Consider the following 22,117-nt stretch of genomic DNA (forward strand, 5'->3'; position numbering starts at 1 on the left):
TAATGATGACCTTTCCTAGACTGTTTGCCTATACATGAACCTACTTGGTATATTGTGCATTACAGGATTGGCAGATAGCAAAAGCGGACTAAAATATCTTCAGCTCATAAAATGATTATTTTCTTGCTAGTTTGCGATTATGATTTGTCTTGAGTAGGCGCCAATGCTGTTTGAAATGACTTCTCTTTAAGTACTGCACTTTCTGACTTGTGCACAATCGTTTTTGTAATCGTTTGGATTAAAAGAACAGGGGCTCATACTAGTGTGTTATTCTGTTAAACTGCTCGCTTAAACAGTTGCCACAACTGCCTCCTATCTCCTTTGGATTTCTTGCTTTCCTTTTCATTATCTTTTTTAGTCCACAAAATTGGTTGATTACTTCTTCACTATAGCAGCAAAGATCAGAATGTTACAGAGTCGTCTATGGACAATTTTGTACTGGGAGCACAAAGTGCCTCTATTTATGCTGTGTAATATCTGCAACAGTACAGTATGCTGCCAGTGTAGGGAAGGCACAGCATTACCCACTTCAGACAACCCTTATGCAGCCCTTCCTCACAAGCCCGTAGTTCTTGTAACATAGCTGTAATCCTTTTCAGTTGCAAAACCTTTGGTGGTCATAGGTTCAGTCCCTTCATTAGTGGCATCCTGGTGGTTACAGACCAAATTGTGTTCAAGCTGCATTTTCAAGTGAGCTGATCCAGTTCAAACGTTCTGCCATAATAATATGGTTGAGAATATAATTATCTTTTAGGTTTTGCATCTTTCTGAATTTTTCTATAGAGTTTTGCATGATAAAAGAAGTTTATAAATCCATGTATTGAGAAAATATACTGTCTTTAAATGTGTTTTTTAAAGTAAGTTTTTTAAATACAAATTTTCCTAGAGAGTCATTTCTTTCAGAAATCACAGCTTAATGTGGAAATGGGCTGGAATGGACTTACAAAATAACATGTGCAAAATTAAAAGTGTGATCCATATAGTTTGTTGTTAGAGGCTCACATAACAAACACTTCCGATTCTAATGAGTATTTTTTTCCCTTTAAACAGAGGTGCACTGGAAGCTTATGTTCAGTCAGTAAGAAGTAGAGAAGGAAAGGAATTTGCTCCAGTCTATCCCATAATGGTACAACTGCTACAGAAGGCACTGTCTACTCTTCAGTAAAATGTTCTTTGGAAGGTATGGAAACTCCTCTGACATATTTAATTTGTACCGGTAGGGTAATACTTAGAATTAATATAAACAGCACCTGACTTTTGCAAAACCTACCAAGAACTATAAGACGTCAATACTTAAATGTCTGGAAATCAAATGCACTATGCAGTCTTCAGCTTTCCATATATAATAAAAAAAACTTTTAAATGCTGTTCTAATGTCACTTTTTAATTTAGAAACCAAAGCATTTTGTATCACAAAAAGGCTCTTTTCCCTGGAGACACTGAAACAAGATTTTCATGTAAAGAGCTTCTAAGCTGACCACAAGAAAAACCTTTTGTGTATACAATACACATTTACTTCTTGGCAACAATCCTTGAGGTTTAAAGTCGCATTTTTCATATTACATAATTCTTTATTCCATGTACATTGAAGTAACAATGTTTTTATCTTAAACTCATGCTATATTCTGAGTGGAAATCTACTTAATTAAAAATCCTATGCATTCTTGCTTTAAGTGCTCCTCCTATGTAGCAATCATATAGATGGGTAATGGCATTTAGTCACAACTCATTTGATGTACATAATACTAGACAATATATTTTACAAATTTATTTGAAATACATGAATATAGTGTGCAAAATCATAGGAGCAACATCATAGACATGTCAGGTGCTGAAATTTATTGTTGTGATTCTTAAACAGAAACACACTCTTTATTTAGTAACATTAAAAGCTATGTTGTAATGTTCACAGCAAAAGTAGCCATAAATCTAACATATTTCCTCTACTTTTAGATAGATGGAGGGGAAACAGTAAAGTGCAAATGTTGCACCTACAGTAAGTGCAAAGTTTGTCCCCACCATAAAAGATGTCTTATGGCAAAATAAAATCTTTAAAATATGCAGCATAGGAACACCCATCTTCCCCCCCCCCCCCCCGGCAAAAAACCCCTTTAAGAATAAAATGGTGACACCACAAGAAGCACCATTCTTTTGGGATAATGCAAGTAATGAATTTAGCCCTGGGCCTTTATCAAGAGCCTGGCAATTCTGCAATCCTTTTTATTCTTGCTGGGAAGAGATCACACCTCAAATAATTTATAAATGTGTTATCTTCCCAAAAAGATAACAATTTTGCTACATATAGTATACATATAGTATATACATTTCCTATCCACTTAGCCACACATTCTGGTAACTTGTTGGCACTGGGCAAACGAGAAGTTCATATATTATGTCAGAAAATCCCAGCTCCCAGATTTGTAGTTAATTACATAGTTTGTGCAATACATATTAATCAGCAATAAGAATCAATGTATAAACAGGTTACATATTTAAAATTCCCCTTTTTTGCAGTTTTTCTTAAAAATAAACATTTATACAAAGCTCCTCTTCCTACTATTCTTTAGCACCACAGGATATCCATTTTCAAGCCTATTACACCTGATAGACATATATGTAGTTTGGAAGAAAAATAAGGCAATTTGGTTTTTAAATGCTGATAGTTTTTAGCTTTCTTAATGCTCTACTGTAATAAGCAAATTCTCATTCCTAACAACTCAATGCTGCCAGTATTTTATGGTCGCACCTTCACAACAAATCATGAATTCTTGATCATCAAGTCTTCTTCCACTATGTATTTGTAGAAGAATTCCGATCTAATGTTATTGTGAACCCTGTAAAAATGAGAACCAGAAATTAAGATGAATGCGTGGAGTGTGAGACTCAGTTTGCACATGGAAGTATGTTACCATGTATATATTACCTGCTTCAGCACAACCACACACAAAAACCCCCAATGGCAACCCTGTTGGAAGAACTTTCAGGTCATCTTGTGCCAATATATTTACCGTATTTTTCGCTCTATAGGACGCACTTTTTCCCCTCCAAAAATGAAGGGGAAATGTGTGTGCGTCCTATGGAGCGAATGCAGGCTCCTCGGCTTCGCCGCGAGGCGCCTGACCTGGAAGCCGGAGGAGGAACAGAAGGGACTCCTTCTGTTTCTTCTCCCGCTTCGCAGCGACGCGCCTTTGCAGAGAAGCCGGAGGAGGAGCAGAAGGGTCTCCTTCTGTTCCTTCTCCAGCTTCGCTGAAGGGCCCTGCGCCTTCTCCCTCTCTGCGCAGAGAGAGAAGGCGCGACGCGCCTGTCCTGGCTTCTGCTTTAGCCCTGCGCAGCCTCTTCGGGCAGGGGGAGCCTTCATCCCGCTGCCCTGAAGAGGCTTGGCGCGGTTATCCCAGAAGCCAGAACAGCCACACGGTATCCCAGAAGCCAGATCCCTCTTGCTGTTCTGGCTTCTGGGGTTCAGAATAAGTTTTTCTTGTTTTCCGCCTCCCAAAACTAGGTGCGCCCTATGATCCGGTGCGCCCTATGGAGCGAAAAATACGGTAATCCAAAAACATTGCATTGGATCCAGGTTCCTTTCCTACAACAGAAATATTTGGTCTAAAAGGGAACCTAAGGATCCAACTCATAATAAATACTTTCTACAACTGGTTTTCCTTAAAGCACCTACTGCAAAATGAGTGTTACTTTATTCCTTTCCGCCATTGTAAGGTGGTTTCAAAACCTGCCCAGAATGTAAAAGGCAGAGGCTTTCTATAGTCCTGTGTAGACTTTAGCTAGTTTATGGCTTCACCTATTGGTTAGAAATAATTTTCTCTTTGTTGGCTCTGGCTTCTATGGCTTGAGGCAGTGCTGGCATCAATTTAATAAATTGATGGGGGGGAGTGGGGATGATGAATGCACTGCCATAAGGCTGAGTACTTGGTCAGTGCCAAAATATTGCTCTTTCAACAGAGCAATATATGGTATATGGCCAGGGAAAGCAGGACTTTTTGAATGATGAGACATTTGCTATAAGCAACTCTGAGATTCTTGCCCCTACCTTTAGATGTTAACATCTACATGGGGAAATGCAAAAAAAGAGACTTTTTCACCCCACCTTTTGTGCATTATCATACACTATCATGAAAAGGGTAACTTTGAACATGGACAAATGATTTCCCTATGAAAGGAAAAGCCTGCTGGTAAACATGGGGTTACATTTCAAATTTCACAGAGAATGTAGGGACGGGTGCCCTGCAGTTCAGAAGTATTCTACGTGAATTCCCAAGCACCAAGATGCGTGCTAAAATGTCAAAGTAGAGGAAAAACATACTGAATTTGTTCGTTTCCGTTTCCAGCAGTCGGGATTTAAACGTTTTTGTTCTTCAGCCAAGGCCTTGGCTTCTAATGTGTACATCCGCCTTTCTTCATTTTTCATTTTTTTCCACCTGTCACCAAGTATCACACTTATGGCTCTGCAGGAGAAATATTTAGGAAACAGTCAATGCAAGAATCCAGCAGCACATGTAACATTTTCTAATATCCATTTCCTTTCTGAGGATAGCACAGGATAAAAATTATATACAAGAAAACACTCAAGTGTTCAGAGATAATGTCCTTGTTCAAGCTAAGTGCAATTATTTATTATCCTGTGACACTGAATTAACTGAAAGGCAGGAAGTCCTACATGATTTCGAAGATATTTGTAAGTAATTTGTCAAATTTGGAAAACTATTTTTCTGTAAGCATGGATGATGGTAGAGCAAAGCATTCAGCTCATTACAGGGCCTTAATATTCAAGACTTCTACATATGTAATTAATACCCATTATGCTTGCATCTCCTTATTGCTGAATACAAATACATTTCAATTAGACATCTATTACCATAATTCACACAATAAAGTGTTTTATATTTATCCCACTTATCCTGACAACTAATCTTAAAAAAATGGATGAAGTCAGTATGTGTCTGCAAGTTCACATTGGGCCAGTCCAAAGTTGCAGAGTTTGGAAGAGTATGTATGTACTTTGCTTTAGGCATATAAAGATGTGTCCAAAACATATGGCTTGTGGCTACTTTAATAACAGTATATAAGAAACCACTGATAAATAAATTCAACATTAATACAACCACCAGTTTGTTGTGTGTCTTGCTATAGTTCTCCTTTGCTGCTATTCAGCAGTGCATACTCCCAGATAAGTGTCTGTAGGATTGCAGCCTAGAATACATAACATTTCTGCCAAGCATGACAATAACACCACCTACCATTTATATCAGGCATATGCAATCTTGGCCCTCCAGAAGTTTTGGGACTACAACTCCCATCATCCCTGACCACTGGTCCTGTTAGCTAGGGATGATGGGAGTTGTAGTCCCAAAACATCTGGAGGGCCGAGTTTGCCTATGCCTGATTTATATAATGCATACTTTGAGACAAGCTTACAATGAAGCATCTTGAGATCTGTCCCCTTTGTTTAAGCACCACTTTCCTAACTGAAAGCACGTGTTCCTCAATTTAAAACGGGGATGGCTAACCTACGGTCCTCCAGTACGGCTGGACCACAACTCCCACCATCCTCAATTGTTGGCCATGCTGACTGGCTGATGGGAGTTAAGAGTCCCAACAACAGCTGGATGACCAGAGGTTAGCCATCCATTCATTGAAGAAAAGAAAGGGAAGAAGAGGTTTAGCAACCACATCTTTAAACACGTCCCATAATCATGGAAGCATGTAGTTAGCCAGGAAGAGACACTAATAAGCCAAGCAACCATGTAGTTTTTGCTAATTATGCCACATGTCATAATTTTGTTCCCGCCTGCTTCCCATTCCATCCATCAAAAATGTCGATAGCACTGCAATAGTGAATTTTGTCAATGGCAGCATGCCCTGAGTCAGACATGATGTCCCTTAATGATGAGTGCTTCTTACTCTCTGCTCTTTTAGAGGAAACTTCTTTGTTTGTTAATCCAGAGTTTCCAATGAGATGCAAACGGGGAAACTGTGTTTTAAGCACTTCTACAAACCCACTGCTTGACCCTTGGTTGTACAAAGAACATTACATCAAACCACATCAATATGCAAGTTTCCATTTTGGAATCATTTTCAAAGGCAATTTTGAAGGACCCCAATGAAAATAATATTTCGTTTATCAGGCCAGCAGCCCACATCTGAACTCTCTGCACTTAAAATGTAAATCACAATCAGAAGCATACACATTCTTACCTGTTATCTTTCCCTGGATACATCTGAGTATATTCTACTCTGTACTTTTTGGCAAAAAGCATGAAGGCATTCATTGGTCTTTTGCATTTGTTGGGAGAAGTGGCATTCACAGTACTTGCAGTCCCTGAGCTGTGGCTTTTGCTGGCTTTACTATACAAAGAATTGGGTGAAATCTGTGATGACTGCGCAGGTCCACAGTTTGTACTGCATTCTGATCTTTCAAAGTCTTGGCTTCCTGATCCTCCACAAGATAACGAAGCACGGCGTTGGCGAGCCATACTACTTAGCACATAAACCGCAGAGGAATCCATCGGTGTAAAATCATAACTGAAAGGGAGAAATCCATTTAAAAAATAAGTTGCAGGTTTTATTTTTCAAGTCTAGATTTACTCTCAAATAGTGGTGTGAGGTGAGAATATTCTCCGGAGAATAATCTCGAGAATGAGACTATTCTCCCCAAACTGTAAATTCTAATGTAAGAACCAGTTTTACAGCCCACATTTTAAAAATCTAGTAAATAACTTAAAACTCCTAGAAGAAGAAAACACAGCTTCTAACAAACTCGGTGAATTTTACACAACCATCAATTTTGTTCTATGATCAGATGATCAGTGTGGAACTGAAAACTCTGTTACCAGTGGAGATGAAGATGGTGACTTATCCTCTTAAGATGTTTGAGGAGTCAATATAAATTTATAAACATTTGACACTTGTTACTTAAAACCTATTTTTAAAATAAATTTATTTCTTGTGACAATTTATCAGTTATAATTTAAATACGTTGTATGTTGCCTTACTTGTCTAAGCAAATAGTAATTTGCATTTCTGATGTTATGTCACTTGTCATTACTGATTATTTGTGTTTTATTTTCTGGAAATAATAGCATTTATTTTAAACTTTATATTGATTGTATTAGTGTTGCACTGAAAATACTGTACCATGTAGATATGCTTATTAAATAACATACTCATGTAGCGGTCCTGAGGTTTTTTATAGTCCCTTTACTTTAAAAGCTACATTTCATACATACACAACATAATTAGAATTCAAAGTTGATGGTAAATATACAGTTAGTGGCAGGCTTAGTAATTAACAGGAGTCATTCATGCTGAATTTTCAATTTCAAGTTTGGTGCAAAAATAATAATAAAAGTATCTGTACAGTTTTTGGTTGTCATCTGAACAAGTTTACCCATGAATAAACATGTATATTAATGAATTATAACATTTCCAATACATTAAAATGATATCATTTCCAATGCATTAAAATGAATATTCTCCTCTTTTAAATGAAAATTCTCTAATATTCACCTTAATCGAGAATATTCTCCAAAAATTTATTCTCAAGAATTTAACATCACATCTCTCAAATAATACCTAACAATGCTCCCATTTGCTGGATCTTGTCCTCCATCTCATTTAGTATATCAATTAGAGGTAAATTCATCTCTTATTCATGCCACACATTCTAACTGAAGGCTTGAAACTGGTCGTTTTCTACCCCCTAGTGGAAGAAAACTGATAATTCTATAATTTTTTTATTGATACTACAGGTAAAGCTGATATACAGTCAACCATGAATAAAGAAAACAAATTGCTAAAATATAGTTCATGTGCCCAACGTTTCCAAAAATAACATCCAATATTGCATTTAAACTGCATTCTAAAAGTTTTTTTAAAAAAACAAAACCCTGCACAATCAGTTTTATTTAAGATTGCCATCATCTGCTACTTGTTCAAGGTACTGTAAGAAAAATAAATTCATAAAGTCTGAGAAACATCATTGACTGCTTTTTGTGTGTGTTTAAAATTCAAACTGGAATAGAAGGAACCAACAAATTGTTAGTAACACCTAAGAAAAGCATGGAGAAATGGTTAACTTGATACTTACACTATTTATCTATTAGTTATATTCATGTGTCTTTCTTCCACCGATCAGTGCTCAAAGTAGCAAAAAAAACAATTGAAATAAAATAAAATACTGTCCATTCTTAAGAGTTACCTTTTGAATGTATCAAACACACCCGAATCATCGAAATTAATGGCATCAGGGTGTCCTGGAGGTAGACATGTATCTCCAATGTGCATTTCACAACATGGAATTCCATGCTGAACCACAGTCAGGCTCGGATAAAAAGATGACCAGCCTGAATGGAAAAAAACTTTGAATTAGATAAATAGTCCAGCAACTCAGATTCTCTTTGAGTCCCAATAGCATGAAACACAATTCTATATACATCTGCTCAGAAATAAGCCCCGCTGTGTTAAATGTGGCTTCCTCCTTAGCAAATGTATTTAGAATCCAAATATCAAGAATATGAAGGCGCTTTAAGCAATCAGACAAAGATCTGCCAGGCTCTCACTAAGAGTGGAAAAGTGAGTTGGAGGAATGCTCTTGCACTCATTCATCTGTTTTGCAGTTTCTCTTCCCTTCCACTGTTTCCCTCCCATTGTGAACACTGGGATAACAATTACTGAGAGAGATTTAGATCAATTACTGACCTGGTCTCTCTCTCTCCAGAGTTTGGGAGCATGTTGTGGGATCAGGACAGCTTTTGATCCAAGCTGTTCCCCAACCCTCCCTGACACACCTTTGAATCAGTTTCAACATGCCCAATTCTGGGCTGGGCTAGGGCATCAAGAGTTTTCTGCACCAGGGTGGGGGCGAAATCTGACATGAAATTTCTTTCTATAGTGTTGGCATCAAATTTCTTGTCTCTAATGTCAGAGAGGGAGACCCAATATATCCTATGATCCCTGGGCACTACACCCTTAGTGTTTCCAGGATTGCATCCTTCGTGTTTCCCTAGGTGTTTTACGATTAGAAATAAAACACATAAGGAACCTGCCCAAAGTGTCATGGAGTCACCACATACGTAGAGAAAGGGGAGAAAGAGGCTTTAGAATCTCAGTATTTTCTTCAGAACAGGGAAAAAATTGTTCACGCCCTTTTTTAAATTGCTTATTTAAAACATATCCTACCACCAAAGGAAGAGATAATCTAACAGGACTTCACCACTTTCAGCAAGGAAAATATTGCACAATTAAGAGCTTACGGCTTTCCCTCTGCTCCATATCAATATCCAAAAAGTCATGGGTATGATGTTATCTAAAGTTAGTCATGCTTAACTCCTACTGAAATCAGTGAGGCAACTGAATAATGTCTGCAAGAAAATGCAAACAGCACTGTTTTCCAGGGAACTTGAGCACAATTAAGTTTAGTAGGATCAGGGGTTATTTGGTAAAGAAAGCTCTTCCCAGAAGTTGAATGGTTTCAGTTGTTCAAATTCTATACAAGGGCAACAGTTGATTTTCAGTATCATGGAAGACATCAAACTTTTCCAGTACCCTAGGACCTGCTGTGCCTGCACATAAAGGAGTTCAGATGGCACAAACCAAATGAACGTTACAGCACAACATCATGGCAATCAAAATATTCACCATTGGGATGCTACATGAGTTTCATTGCAAGAGATAGCAAACGCTTTAATTTACACATAGGTATCTACCATGCTGGAACCTGCCAGAAGAGTTCCAGACCTCCTTCTCCAGCAGGTATTTGCATTTAACATAAGCCTGCTGTTCTATATTTATTTATAGCCTGCCTTTTTTCCTGACAGGGACTCAAGGCAGCTAACATAAAAATAAAGAAGTGCTAGAAACTTAGAAAAAGCAGTAATTAAAAAACAATCAAACATTACATATGGATATCTTTAAAAATCTGGTAAAACCATACAAATAATTATAATGAAAACAGTATGACACTGGCCCTACCATTAAAAATTGACAGTTCCCAAAAGCCTGCTGGAACAAGGTTTTATTTTCCACAGAAAAAAAGTCTCTAGTATTAGAGGTGTTCGCTAAATGTACTAACGCTGGGAGGTTGAAAGAATTGAGGAGGATGTACATGGAAGTTTTAGACATTTTCTGCACAGAGACAGAAGAGACTGCAGAGATGAAGAAGAAAGTTTTTGACATGGTAATAGATTGGTTTTTTTAAGACTATGACAGTTTATGGCAATAAGATGATGACTGGGTTACCAGAATATACTGTACAGTGATGTTCTACATGCATTACAATAGTTATTATAATTTCTTACCTTTGTTTTTAACATAGAAAGGATGATCTAGTCTACACTCTACAGTAAGCAAGCCATCTGTCACTGTGCCAGGATCAAAAGTCAATTTTAGAACTGACTCGCCAAATGAAACACTTTCTTCATGGGATATCAACTTCAAACCATCAGAACCATATCCCTGTAGAACAGGCGAGCTTTGATTATTCAAGGAACACATGAGTCCACGGACATTGAAACTACTCTCATCCTAAAAGAACTAAGAGTGTGTAATTTATTTGGCAAAAACAGTCACTTTCTCCTTCCCACAATATTTCTGTCTCAGCCACTAACATTTATTTCACTTTAAGTCACTAGATTTGTTTACTACATATATGATCAGCCACAATGGGCAAGACGTGCCAGGCAGGAGTTCCTTCATATGTAATCTGCCTAGTTTGCAGCAGCACTTCAAAAGAGGAAACTTTCCCTTTGGCACTATCACCAAATAATTTAGCATCAGCTTTTCTTGAGCAAGCTGCCATTGCTCCTGGATATGCAGCCAAGTAGCCAACCATACCTTTCTACTCCTTCCTCACAGGCTATCCTATTAAGATGGCTGCATGTAAATGCTTTCCTTTGCTGCCTGTCTCTCTTTAAAGCATGCAACGTTTAGAAATTAACTCAGGCAAGCAGCTGATAAATTGCTGTGGTCATTACAAAAGAATATGAAAACAAAAACTTACTTTGTAAGTACTCACTGAATCATCCATTTCATTTTTACAGGCTGTGGACCTAGCAAAATCTTCAGCATCCTCCCATTCCTTGTTGCGTCCTTTATGAAAGCATAAACGTGTTCCTAAAGTTTTATTAAAAAGAAAATTAGTGTCATCAAAATGGCAAACCTAATTATTAAATCCTGCCATGTAATATATGGCATTTTACCTTTAAGGAAACAATGCCAAACAGTTGGAGGCCAGGAGTGGCACCATCCTAGATCATCGTCGTCTGACAGGGATGACATACAGAAAATTCCAGACTCTGATTCACTATTTGTCTGTTGAGAAAACAAAGCCACATAAAGGTATTTAAATAAATATTTCTAGGTAGACAATATGATTATTTTTCAGTTTCTTGCAAAACCAAGCTGCATGGGGTTTCTAATATTTCACTTAATCACCTCTATGTCTTTTCCCAAGTATTCTTAAACTTTACATCTTTTATATGACTCTTTGTAGCAACTACATTATGGAATAAATCTTTCACAAACCAAAGACCCAGTTCCATATTTAAGCATTTCTATGCTACTCTCCTCATTTCTGCCTGCCTGTCTGTCTCTGTCTCTCTCCCTCTCACACACAAAGCTAACCCCACCTTAGTGTGTCCCCCTGATGCTAGACAAAAATGACACGTGCAACATGATTAAGGCAAACAGAAAACTGCCAAGACAGCTGTTCTCAAAAGTAAGCGATGCTAAAAATGTATGTTTTAAATTGGCCTAAGAATCAGAATACAATGTTCTGTATTGACAGTAGTAGAAATGAATAAGACAACATTCCATGTGTTTTGATGTCTTGTTTCACAGCTTCTCTCATGTTTTAATCTACTTGCCAAGCATAAAATAATAATAATAATAATAATAATAATAATAAATTTTATTTATATCCCGCCCTCCCCAGCCACAGCCGGGCTCAGGGCGGCTAACAACAATCAAATAATAATCACACAATCTAAAAATATTTCATTATAAAAATTAATTAAATCAAATTGATGGCAACCAATTAAGCAGAATTATGTGCAGGTTGCCAGAGGAGGGAGTCAGGCTGCGCCCTGACCAAAGGCCTGGCGGAACAACTCTGTCTTGCAGGCCCTGCGGAAAGATGTCAGGTCCCGCAGGGCCCTAGTCTCTTTTGACAGAGCATTCCACCAGGTTGGAGCTGCAGCCGAGAAGGCCCTGGCTCTAGTTGAGGCCAGCCTAACCTCTCTGAGGCCTGGGACCTTGAGGATGTTATTATTTGCAGACCGTAGGTTTCTCTGTGGGGCATACCAGGAGAGGCGGTCCCGTAGGTACGAGGGTCCTAGGCCGTATAGGGCTTTAAAGGTTAAAACCAGCACCTTAAACCTGATCCTGTACTCCACCGGGAGCCAGTGCAGCTGGTATAATACCGGATGAATGTGGTCTCGCAGCGAAGACCCCATAAGGAGTCTCGCCGCGGCATTCTGCACCCGCTGGAGTTTCTGGGTCAGTCTCAAGGGCAGCCCCACGTAGAGCGAGTTACAATAATCCAGTCTGGAGGTGACCGTCGCATGGATCACCGTGGCTAGGTCAGGACGAGAGAGATAAGGGGCCAACTGCTTAGCTTGGCGGAGATGAAAAAATGCCGCCTTTGTTATAGCTGTAATCTGCGACTCCATAGAAAGGGAGGTATCGAAGATTACACCCAAACTCTTAACGGCCGGTGCTGGCACTAATTGCACCCCCGCAAGAGATGGGAGTTGCCCCCTCGATCCCATATCGTCCCGCCCCAGCCAGAGGACCTCTGTCTTCGAAGGATTTAACTTCAGCCGGCTCCCACGTAACCATCCAGCCACAGCTTCCAGACATCTGGTCAGTGTGTCTGGGGCCGAGTCAGGATGGCCATCCATCAACAGATAGAGTTGGGTGTCATCAGCATACTGATGGCAACCCAGCCCAAAACTCCGGACAAGCTGGGCGAGGGGGCGCATAAAGATGTTAAAAAGCATCGGGGAGAGAATTGCACCCTGAGGCACTCCACACACCAAGGAGTGGCGTGATGACAATTCCCCCCCAAGCGCCACCCTCTGTGAACATCATAAAGCTTGGTCTTTTGTAGTTCATTCTGTACCTCTCTTGGATTGTGAGCTCTTCAAGCTATGTACGCTACCACAAAGATTGCTCCCAACACTAAACAAGTAAAAAAATCTAAATGAGCAGCTGGCAAAGTAAAGCTATTTCAATTTCTAAAAAGTTTAAATCTGGTCTTTAGCTAGTTCAATAAACAAAGCTTACCCTTTCATGTCTGACAGGTGTTTCATCAATGTGATGCTTAGGAAAACCAGAGTCACTCTGAGAGGATTCTAGTGGAGGACGTGCATAGGAATGTAAACTTTTGCTTGTAGCTATTAGGTGAACAGGAGATGATCTAGGAAATAATTGTTAAATATATATATATAAGCAGATATTGCTCAAGGAAGGAAAGAAGGAAAAGCATCACAGGTACACCAAGAGGAATTTATTGACAATTCTGAGATAGTAATGTCTTAGTTGCTTCTTTGAACAGACCAAAATCAGTGGTTCCTGAAAAAATAAAAATCTTTAAATGTGTTTGGCCAATAAATTATACTCTGTAACTTCGAGGTCTTTTCTCCCTTTGCGTATTTGGCAATGGAACATAATGCTGCTAACATTTCTATGATGTGCTTGGTTTCATCAACAAATACTGTGCTCCATTTTTTTACTATTATCACACCACAGCAATCTGCCCCAGTGTTACCAAAACACATAGATGAAAAAGAGGTTAACACAGCAAGTAGTCCAACCAATGCTCATTGCTACAAAGAAAGGAGGGCTGGGGAATAAACTTAGTAAATTCCTTGAAGACCTCCTTATTCCAGGCTATAGCTGGGGGACACAAGGGAGAATCAGCCCTTTAGCCTAGAAGCTCCAACCTCCTGCCACCCTTTCAGCTACAGAACAGTGGCTGAGGGGCCCAAAGCAACAGCGAGCAACATTTTGGTTTATTTAGATCGTAAGCAAGTAGACTGGGTGGCACACAAATAGAAGAAGCAAAAATAAATTTAAACAATAAACTGCTAAAGCAAGTAAACGTGGTAATTGTCAACAGCCTACTTTAAAAACAGGGACTCTGCAATTACCATTAAATTTTTTGTTTCATGTTATTACATGTTTAAAACAGTTGCTATGCCTTTAGACAACCACCCATGCAAGGAGGTTCCAGTTGTAAAAGGGTAGTATCCCGGAGTTTAATGCAAAATAAAACTCTTTAAACAATATGAATAATGCTGCAAGCTACAAAATGGATAGAAATGTAAGAAATGTGAATCGACACCACACCTGTTATAAAAAGAGCACTGCATTAGAGGACTCTGTGGACTAGTAGCTATGTTTGCCAATTCTGTCAACCAGTTCACTCCATTCTCACAAGTATAAGCATTTTCTGAACTGCTGCTTGAGGTATGCTGGTTCCATGAAGGCCTTGAATATTCCTGATGCGAGACATCAGCACTCAGCTGGAAAAGTGCAGGTGGGGTAGAATCAGTGTGAACAGCCTGCAGTTCAGGAAGATCATCTGCAAAGAAGAGCACATGGTCTGATTGATTCCTACGGATTAGACCAGCACAACCTAAGGTCTAGAGGTCAATTAAGGTCGATCTCCCCGACTATTATGATTCAGGGGGGACGACGGCAAATTTCCTATTGTCCATGGGCATTTCCTACCTTCAAGGCCCATCACTGCACCATCACACCAAAATGGGAACATGAAATGTCCTGAGCTGGGTGGAAGGAGCCCACGCCTCTAACTACACCAGTATTGTCTGTTTCTGGAAAGGCTTTTGCTGACGCAGTTTGGGATTTTGACACTGCTTATCCCGTAGGCCAGGGATTATCAAATTATGCCAGCAGCATTGGAAATGGAGGGTGATATATGTATGTTCTGAACTGTCCCGTCTGAGTTTATGTTTAAACACAGGAGTCTCCAGAGCAAGCAACTTGGTATGTTTCTGGAGGGTCCCTTCATAAAAACTACACTGAACACACAATATCAAGCAATGAAGAACTCAACCCAACATTTGTGCACCACCTCATATTTGCATGACTGGAGCAGATATTGACAGAGGTGGAGCTTCATGTGCAAGTTCCTCAAGTTGGACAGATATTATATTATTTAGAATATTTGGAATTAGCAATGCCCAGATTCTTTGCAACCAACCTTATCTTGGTGTTTTCATCTAGTGAAAGGTATATTGTCGCCCTTTGGGAACAGTCTTCTCAAAAATGAGGAAATCATATGGCATCAGCAAAGAAGCAGAAGACATCCACCAATTGTGGCCAACTTCCAGCACATTCATGTTGCTATTATTACAGCAGTCTCTGCAATTTCAAGCTGACAATGCTCCTTCCCTCCATGGCAAAGATGAAGGGAGTTTCCAAACACATTTGTTTTTTGGCATAGAATCTAGTCAATCAAGGGAATGCAATAATAAGAATTCAGCAAGTTTGCCTAATTCCCTTGCATAGACCCAATATGCACTCTAGATCTTGGCCAAAGTATCTGTACTGAATGAGTCCCACTCTCAACTCTACATATGATTGGATGGTACCCGGTGAATGTTATATGAATCTCATTGTGTAACACAAATGCATCCTCAGTTTATTTTAAGAAAGCCAGAGTATTTACCAAGCTCCATGTGCTCATCACAAGATGCATATCCAGGAGAAGATGGGAGGTTCTCATTACACTTCAGTAATTCCAATGATTCATTCATCCTTGAAGTTCTCTTGTCCACCACTAACAGGAGTTTCTGCACTGCATTAGGCATCTGGTTAGTCTTAACTTCCCAAACCATGGTAGGATGCTTCAGATTATCTGACTTAAGCAGAATGAGAAAATTACATGCATTAAGTTACTTAGCTACAGTTACAACTGCATGAAGATGGATTACCAAGATCTATCACCCCAACTCTCTATAAAAAAATTTTGCCAATTAAAATGTCTCCAAGACTCATAGCTAACCCTTGCCTGACATTATTGTTATACATAGACTAGACAATTCATCAAATGTGACATCTCAGCATGATTCTTTATACAACCATTGCATTCATTGGTTAAAATGATGGAATGGTATATTTTATAGTAAGAGCTACTCTAACTAAATTCAATTTCTCCGAATTTGAGGCAGAAAAAGGAATATTTTGCTTCTTTCACAGGGTTGAAGAATCTTCATCAGTGTGTTAGAAACATCACTGCTGGCTCAGTGCTGATAACACCAAGGTTGCTGGTTTGATCCCCATAAGGGACAGCTGCCTATTCCTGCATTGCAGGGGGTGGACTAGATGACCCTCAGGGGCCCTTCAAACTCTATAATTCTACTACTACAACCATCCTAACCATAGGGAATTGACCTACAATGGCTTCTAAACAGAGAACAAGGCTAGGAACATACATACATATGAGCAACCTAATTGGAACTCTGAACTCCCAACTTTGTGATGGGCTTCTGCAAAGAGAACAAAGTGGTGAGGATGTCAGAAACTACCCAACAGCCAGTCTTGCAACTGACATTTACCCTAAAATGCTTGACAAGTGGGACTGAGCAAACAGTTCTTTTGTCACCCTCATTGATGCCAAAGATGGAAATGATGGACGTTATTATTTGACATTTGGAAAACCAAGTACACCTTCCACTTGTAATAAAAAAGAAGATTGCAACACATTAGAAATACATAATGTTGCTACGCAAAGCATCAGCTATGGTGTTGGCCTGTGGCCACAGCTGCCATAACCACTGCTGCCTTTATGGATGCTAGCTTGATCACTGAAAAAGACCAGAGTTTCAGCTGTGGTGAGTTAAGGCTGCAAAAGAAAGCTGTAGTGGATGCTGCTTGGTCAACCATCGAGCACGCAGGATAGCATGTATTCAGCAAAATGATAATCCAGACACTTTTGTGCTCAGATGTTGACTTGAGGGGCAGAGATTATTACACACTGGGAGATCTTCCTGTATGTCCAAGGAAGACACCTTCCATAAACCCCAGTGCTTCATCCCTGCTGGGAGTTGACAAGACTGGTCTGGCGAGGTGTATGAACCTCCTTTGGCATGTAAACGTACGTACAGCAGAAGTAAAAAAGTTTACTGACAAGCCAATACAAGTTCCACAGTGACCCTGTCATTCTCAGTCTTATAGAGAGGTGTGAGAAACAAGTCACAGAGGCAGCAGGCAGGGTATATACACATGAGAAAAGTGAGGGCTACATTAGAGGCCAAGAAGCAAGTCAATGGCGGATATCCAAGAATGAATAAAAGCAAGACTTGATGAAACCTGTTGTTTAAATTTCTTATTAACTGATGTCATTACTTTCTAATGTTGTTTTATGATTTCAAGGTAATGTATACTTAGTAGGATGTTTTATGCATATAAAACTAAAATTTTATAGCAGTACTGAACATTCTCAGAAGGGAAAACTAAAATTATTTGGTTTTCCCATTTATGTGTTTTTTAATCAAACGTAGCTTTACCAAGCTAAATGTTGTCCAATAACAAACATAATGGCACCCTTCTAAAGCAATAACTTGTTACTCTGAGTAATAACAAAAGCCAGCCATAAGGTCTTTGCATATGTCAGATAGCAATGGATAATTTACAAATTAAAACCAAGGCAGAAGAGCAACAATCAAACATCATGCGTAAACACTTTCCTTTATGCATCTTGAAATACAGAATCAGTCTGTAAACAGCAAGATTTAGCCATAATTTATACAAAAAACCCTCTGGAAGACAAAATTTGCAAACTTCAAGCTATTGAATAAACACACAACTTAAACTTGTATCCCAACATCACTCCTAACAACAAAGTCAGCTGGTGAGTGCCAACCACAGTGTAGCCAAATTGGGGCTTCTAAGAAATAAGAGGGAACATGTTGCAGGGGAATTCCAGGACTAGTTAAAAAGTAAGATAGGGAAAAACCCTAAGGGGGGGGCTTAAACACAGACCAATGAGGATGAGTAGCATACTAATCCTAAGTGTTTTTTCAGGGAGGAGGAATCAAAAACTGAGGGAGAAGGGAAATGGAATGGTGTGTCCTAGAAGAGGACATGGCTGGCTAGAACCTGAGCAGGAGCACTCTATACTGCAACATTTTGTTTCAGGTCTCACTAGCATATTGTTTTGCCGTTCAGAGAAAGAAAGCCAACTACTGTAGTAAGCCAAAGAGCCAAATTGAGTCCCTGCAAGAATTGCATCTTGTCCCCCTCCACTTCGTGATTCAAAATTTGCCCACAGAAATTATCCACAAGGAAAAGATTTTTTTAAAGTAAAAATAAGAGCTATTCCACTCATTCTTACAGAATTCCATAGTGCAGTCATTTGCTGCCTAAAATGAGGATTGTGGGGTCGCTTAATGTCAGCTGACTGATAAGTGGGCAACCCCACCCATCTATCAAAATGGTCTGTGGAAGGTGCTCAAGAGCCACATACTGGCTGGATATAGACCCAAGCTCTCCACTAGTCAGTAATCAGAGTAGGCTGCTCGAAAAGCAATATACAGGTGTGCGCAGATCTACAGAGGAAACTGAACTCATCCACTAGAGAAAAACAATGCCAGCTTTCACACATAGGAATCAATTTTGAGACAAAAAATGCAAATAAGGCATACAAGTAGGATTCCCCTCCCATGCTGTTTTCATCCTTAATAACTTGTAAGTCATTATATAAACACCCAGATGGCTTTCCCACCATTGTCCTAAGAATATTTTAAAAAAGAATTAACTATTGATTGAATATTGATTCTTTAATTTGAAGAAAATGATATTCACATGCCAGTACACAATATGAAAATAGGCAAGATTACAGTGCAGAAAGATGTTGCTGACCACACACTATAAGAAAGCCTTCCCAAAGAAGATTTGCATGGCTACTTCCCTGATGGCATTCTGCCAACAAATAAAAACTTTTAATATTTTAAAACCTTTAACCTGCAGATGAGTTCACAACCTCTGTTGTGCAGTTAGCTAGCAGATGAGATTACCATCTGATGCAATATTACTTGCTGTTGCAGTTCTTATCATAAACTTGTATTTTACATTTCTATTCACCTTAAGATATCCACTGTATTTTTAAAACTGTTGCATTTCATTTCAGGTAGGTTTTGGCAGTGTTCAATTCATTCAACATTATAAACAAACAACAGATGCACTCTTAAGATTGCTTCACATGTTCCTTTGGGACACTCATGTGAATGATGCATGCTTAAAATCATAACAGGCAAGGAAATCAAGTGCATTTGAAAACAAGTATCCCACTGTCAAAGATACCTTTACATGTATCAGTGAGCAGCCACGGGACAGCGCTTCCTGTAACACGCACACATCTTTATTTTAAAGAAAAAGCCACCACCACAAAGCTTTCTCCTGTCTCACTTTATTCACCAGCAACCATCAAAGCAGCACAAGGCAAGTCACAGAAAGATTCTTCTCAGTTGGTGGATTCAGTGTTCCCTCCCCGCCCCCCAAAAAGGTCAAAGGTGGGGGGGGCAGTGCAGAAACAATGGTATCTTCACAGCTAGAGACAACAGTAGCCACCAGTGACCCTCTGTTGCCCTAGTGCACCCCCTCTAGCTCCTATTTGGCTTGCCATCTTCACGCAGCTCAAAGTTAAAGAAGGGTCAGGAACATTATCAAGGGTCTAGAAACCAAGGCTTATGAGGAACAGTTGAGGGGGTTGGGCATGTCTAGTCTGGTGATAAGGACTTGGGAGAGGAGATATGACAGCAACCTTCAAATATCTAAGGGGCTGTCACATGGAGAAACCTTAATTTCTCTTGCTCCAGCGGGTAGGACCCAAAACAATGGCTTCAAGTCACAGGAAAGGAAATCCTGACTAAACATCAGGAGGAACTTTCTGACAGTGGAACCGTGAGGTTCTGGACTCTCCTTCCTTGAATAGTGTTATTATTATTATTAAATTTGAATACCACTCTTCATCCACAGATCTCAGGATGCTTCACGACACAAACACACAATGCTTTTTTTAATTAAAAAAACAGGTTCTGAAGTAGAGGATGGATGGCCCTCTGTCACGGAGAGGCTTTAGTCGAGATTCCTGCATTTGCAGGAGGCTGGACAAGATGACCCTGGGGGGGGGGGTCCCTTCCAACCCTACAGTCTGCTCTACGACTCTACGAAACATGCAGAGTTTGCACCAGGGAGAAGAAAGAGAAGCTGGATACAGCTGTGCGGTTACTTAATTGACACCACTTCCCACTGTTATACAAGCCGAGAAAAATGGAAGAGGGCGGCCAGCCCTTCTCCAGCTAACTCCTCCTGCTGCGTTTCTGTCACTGTCAGCCCCGCCCCTCCCCCCCCGCGCGCGCAGCGTCTCGGGATCTGCGCAAAACAAGAACAGGAGGCGGGGGGTGGGGAGGACTCTCGCGCGCCGCCCGTTCGCCAAGTGTCTGTCACGCGCCTCGCGAGAGGGGAAGGAGGGAGGGGAGGCGGTTGGGAGTCACGCGCGAGAGCACGAGCCGCGGAGCTCCGATTGGTCCCTTTAACAGAGCGCCGAAAACCGGGCGGAGCCTCGCGAGCGGCCCGAGCGCCTCTCCCTCCGCCCCTCTCTGGTCACGTGGACCATTGCCTGGAAGAAGGAGCGCTCTCCCCCCCCCCACTCGCCCGCTTGCTCCTTGTTTATAAACTTTTTCCTCGCAGGACACGGCGCATGCGCCCAAAGGCCCCATTCATTCAGAAGTGCGTAACAACAGGACGAGGCTTCGGGTGGGGGCGGGGAAAGGGGCCCGCGCCCCACAGCTGAGGGGGGAAACGCTCTCGGGCGTCGAGATAAGGGCCCGTTCCCCTCAGCTGGCCAAATCAACAAGCGGGTCTCTTCACGCAGGGCGAGGCGGAGGGGACAAAAAAGGAGAAACAGAAGTGCGGGGGGGGCTCTCCTCGGGTCTAACGCCCCGCTCGCCTGTGGCAGTTTGCCCGTTGCCGTATTGGAGGGGGTCTCCCTCCCCCGGGGGAGTCGCGCCCTCTTCTTCCTCCCCTCCTTTTCTCCTCAGCCGTTTTTCGGCGCCTCACAAAGTGACCGCCAACAAAAAGCTTCCCCTCTGCCCGCCACACCGCGACGGGCCTCAGGCGGGAAAGAAAAGCCTTCAAAACAACTCGTTCCCTGACTGTCCGTCCCCGTCCCTTCCTGACCGCCCCTCACGCTCGCTCCAAAACTTCTCGCTACTTACCAAACCCGTCGCCATTACAGGACTCCCTTCAGCTTTCTCTTTCCCCGCCCTCTCTCTTTCTCTCTCACTCGGGAAAGCCCCGCCCGCCTTTTTATGGACTTTGGGCTCCCAATGGCTCCGGCGGACGCCCATCAAATGCTTCTTTCTGCTCATTGGATCTTGCGAATGCCTGTCAGGTTTCCTCCGTGGAAAACAGACTTGTTTTGATGTCCTTCCGCGCCTTCGGTTGGACGGGAGGCCCTGCCAGTCATCCCGAACGCAGAGTCGTAAATAAGTGTTGGCCGGCCTCCCGAGCCGCAGAGGACTGTGGGATTTGTTGTTTCTCTTCGCCTTATAAGCTAGCTAGAGCAGGGCTAATGAACACCATTTCCCAGAAGGCTCTCGGTCGTTGGTAAACAAGACTCTTAGGGACACGTGTATTTGTTCAACCAGCATATTGTGGCCCTTTAGGGACCCTTTAAGTCAAACACAGTAGCAAGGAGGAGCGCTCCTGTTCTCCATATCGTAGATACGTCTCGGAGAAGGGGAGCGGATAGGAAAAGAGATGGTTCAATGCAGATAAAACCCTCAAAAAAAGCCCAATCACGTTCGAGTTTTCCCTGACTTCCAGGCAATTGAGAGCAAGTCATTACTCTCTATATGTGCATGCTTAGGAAGTCTTATTGAATTAAATAATCATAATATGTATTTTATAACTATGCAAATAAATAAACTTTTTTAAAAAATGATCAGAGAGAGAGATTGATCCGGAATGAGGAGCTGGTATAATAACCAAACCGCTGGAAGATTGTTTTCCGATCTGTGTTGATTATTTAAGGCCAAAGTGTTTTATGCAGAATGCTCCATTTCTCTCAACAGAGTAG

General features: G+C 40.8%; 2 protein-coding genes across 6 annotated transcripts in view; one reads left to right on the plus strand and one right to left on the minus strand.

Annotated features, from left to right (window-relative positions):
• Positions 1-10,463, plus strand: part of COG5 (component of oligomeric golgi complex 5) — a 172,810-nt gene extending 162,347 nt beyond the window's left edge. Inside the window, exons 22-23 of one of the 4 annotated variants that reach the window (XM_081211547.1) lie at positions 1,051-1,180; positions 10,325-10,463. In XM_081211547.1, the coding sequence (XP_081067673.1) occupies positions 1,051-1,165 (115 nt within the window). In that variant the 3' untranslated portion in view covers positions 1,166-1,180; positions 10,325-10,463. Of the gene's footprint in view, positions 1-1,050; positions 1,369-1,392; positions 1,473-5,957; positions 6,202-10,324 lie in introns of those variants that run through there. The other 3 variants (XM_081211548.1, XM_081211549.1, XM_081211546.1) reach the window with 3 other exon arrangements.
• Positions 1,369-21,381, minus strand: HBP1 (HMG-box transcription factor 1). Of its 2 annotated transcripts, none has more exons than XM_081211674.1 (11): positions 21,255-21,381; positions 15,704-15,896; positions 14,359-14,593; positions 13,294-13,426; positions 11,208-11,319; positions 11,009-11,121; positions 10,308-10,464; positions 8,210-8,354; positions 6,208-6,534; positions 4,316-4,457; positions 1,369-2,834 (listed from the first exon to the last, which is right to left on the minus strand). In XM_081211674.1, the coding sequence occupies exons 1-11, from the start codon at positions 21,267-21,269 to the stop codon at positions 2,823-2,825; spliced, it is 1,584 nt and encodes a 527-aa protein (XP_081067800.1). In that variant the 5' UTR covers positions 21,270-21,381; the 3' UTR covers positions 1,369-2,822. The 2 variants fall into 2 exon arrangements, with proteins under 2 accessions (XP_081067800.1, XP_081067801.1); XM_081211675.1 differs by having other exon boundaries at positions 15,704-15,892; positions 21,255-21,365.
• Between the last annotated feature and the right edge of the window lie 736 nt (positions 21,382-22,117).

Source organism: Podarcis bocagei (assembly GCF_964188305.1).
Source record: "Podarcis bocagei genome assembly, chromosome: 10".
Taxonomy (NCBI): domain Eukaryota; kingdom Metazoa; phylum Chordata; class Lepidosauria; order Squamata; family Lacertidae; genus Podarcis; species Podarcis bocagei.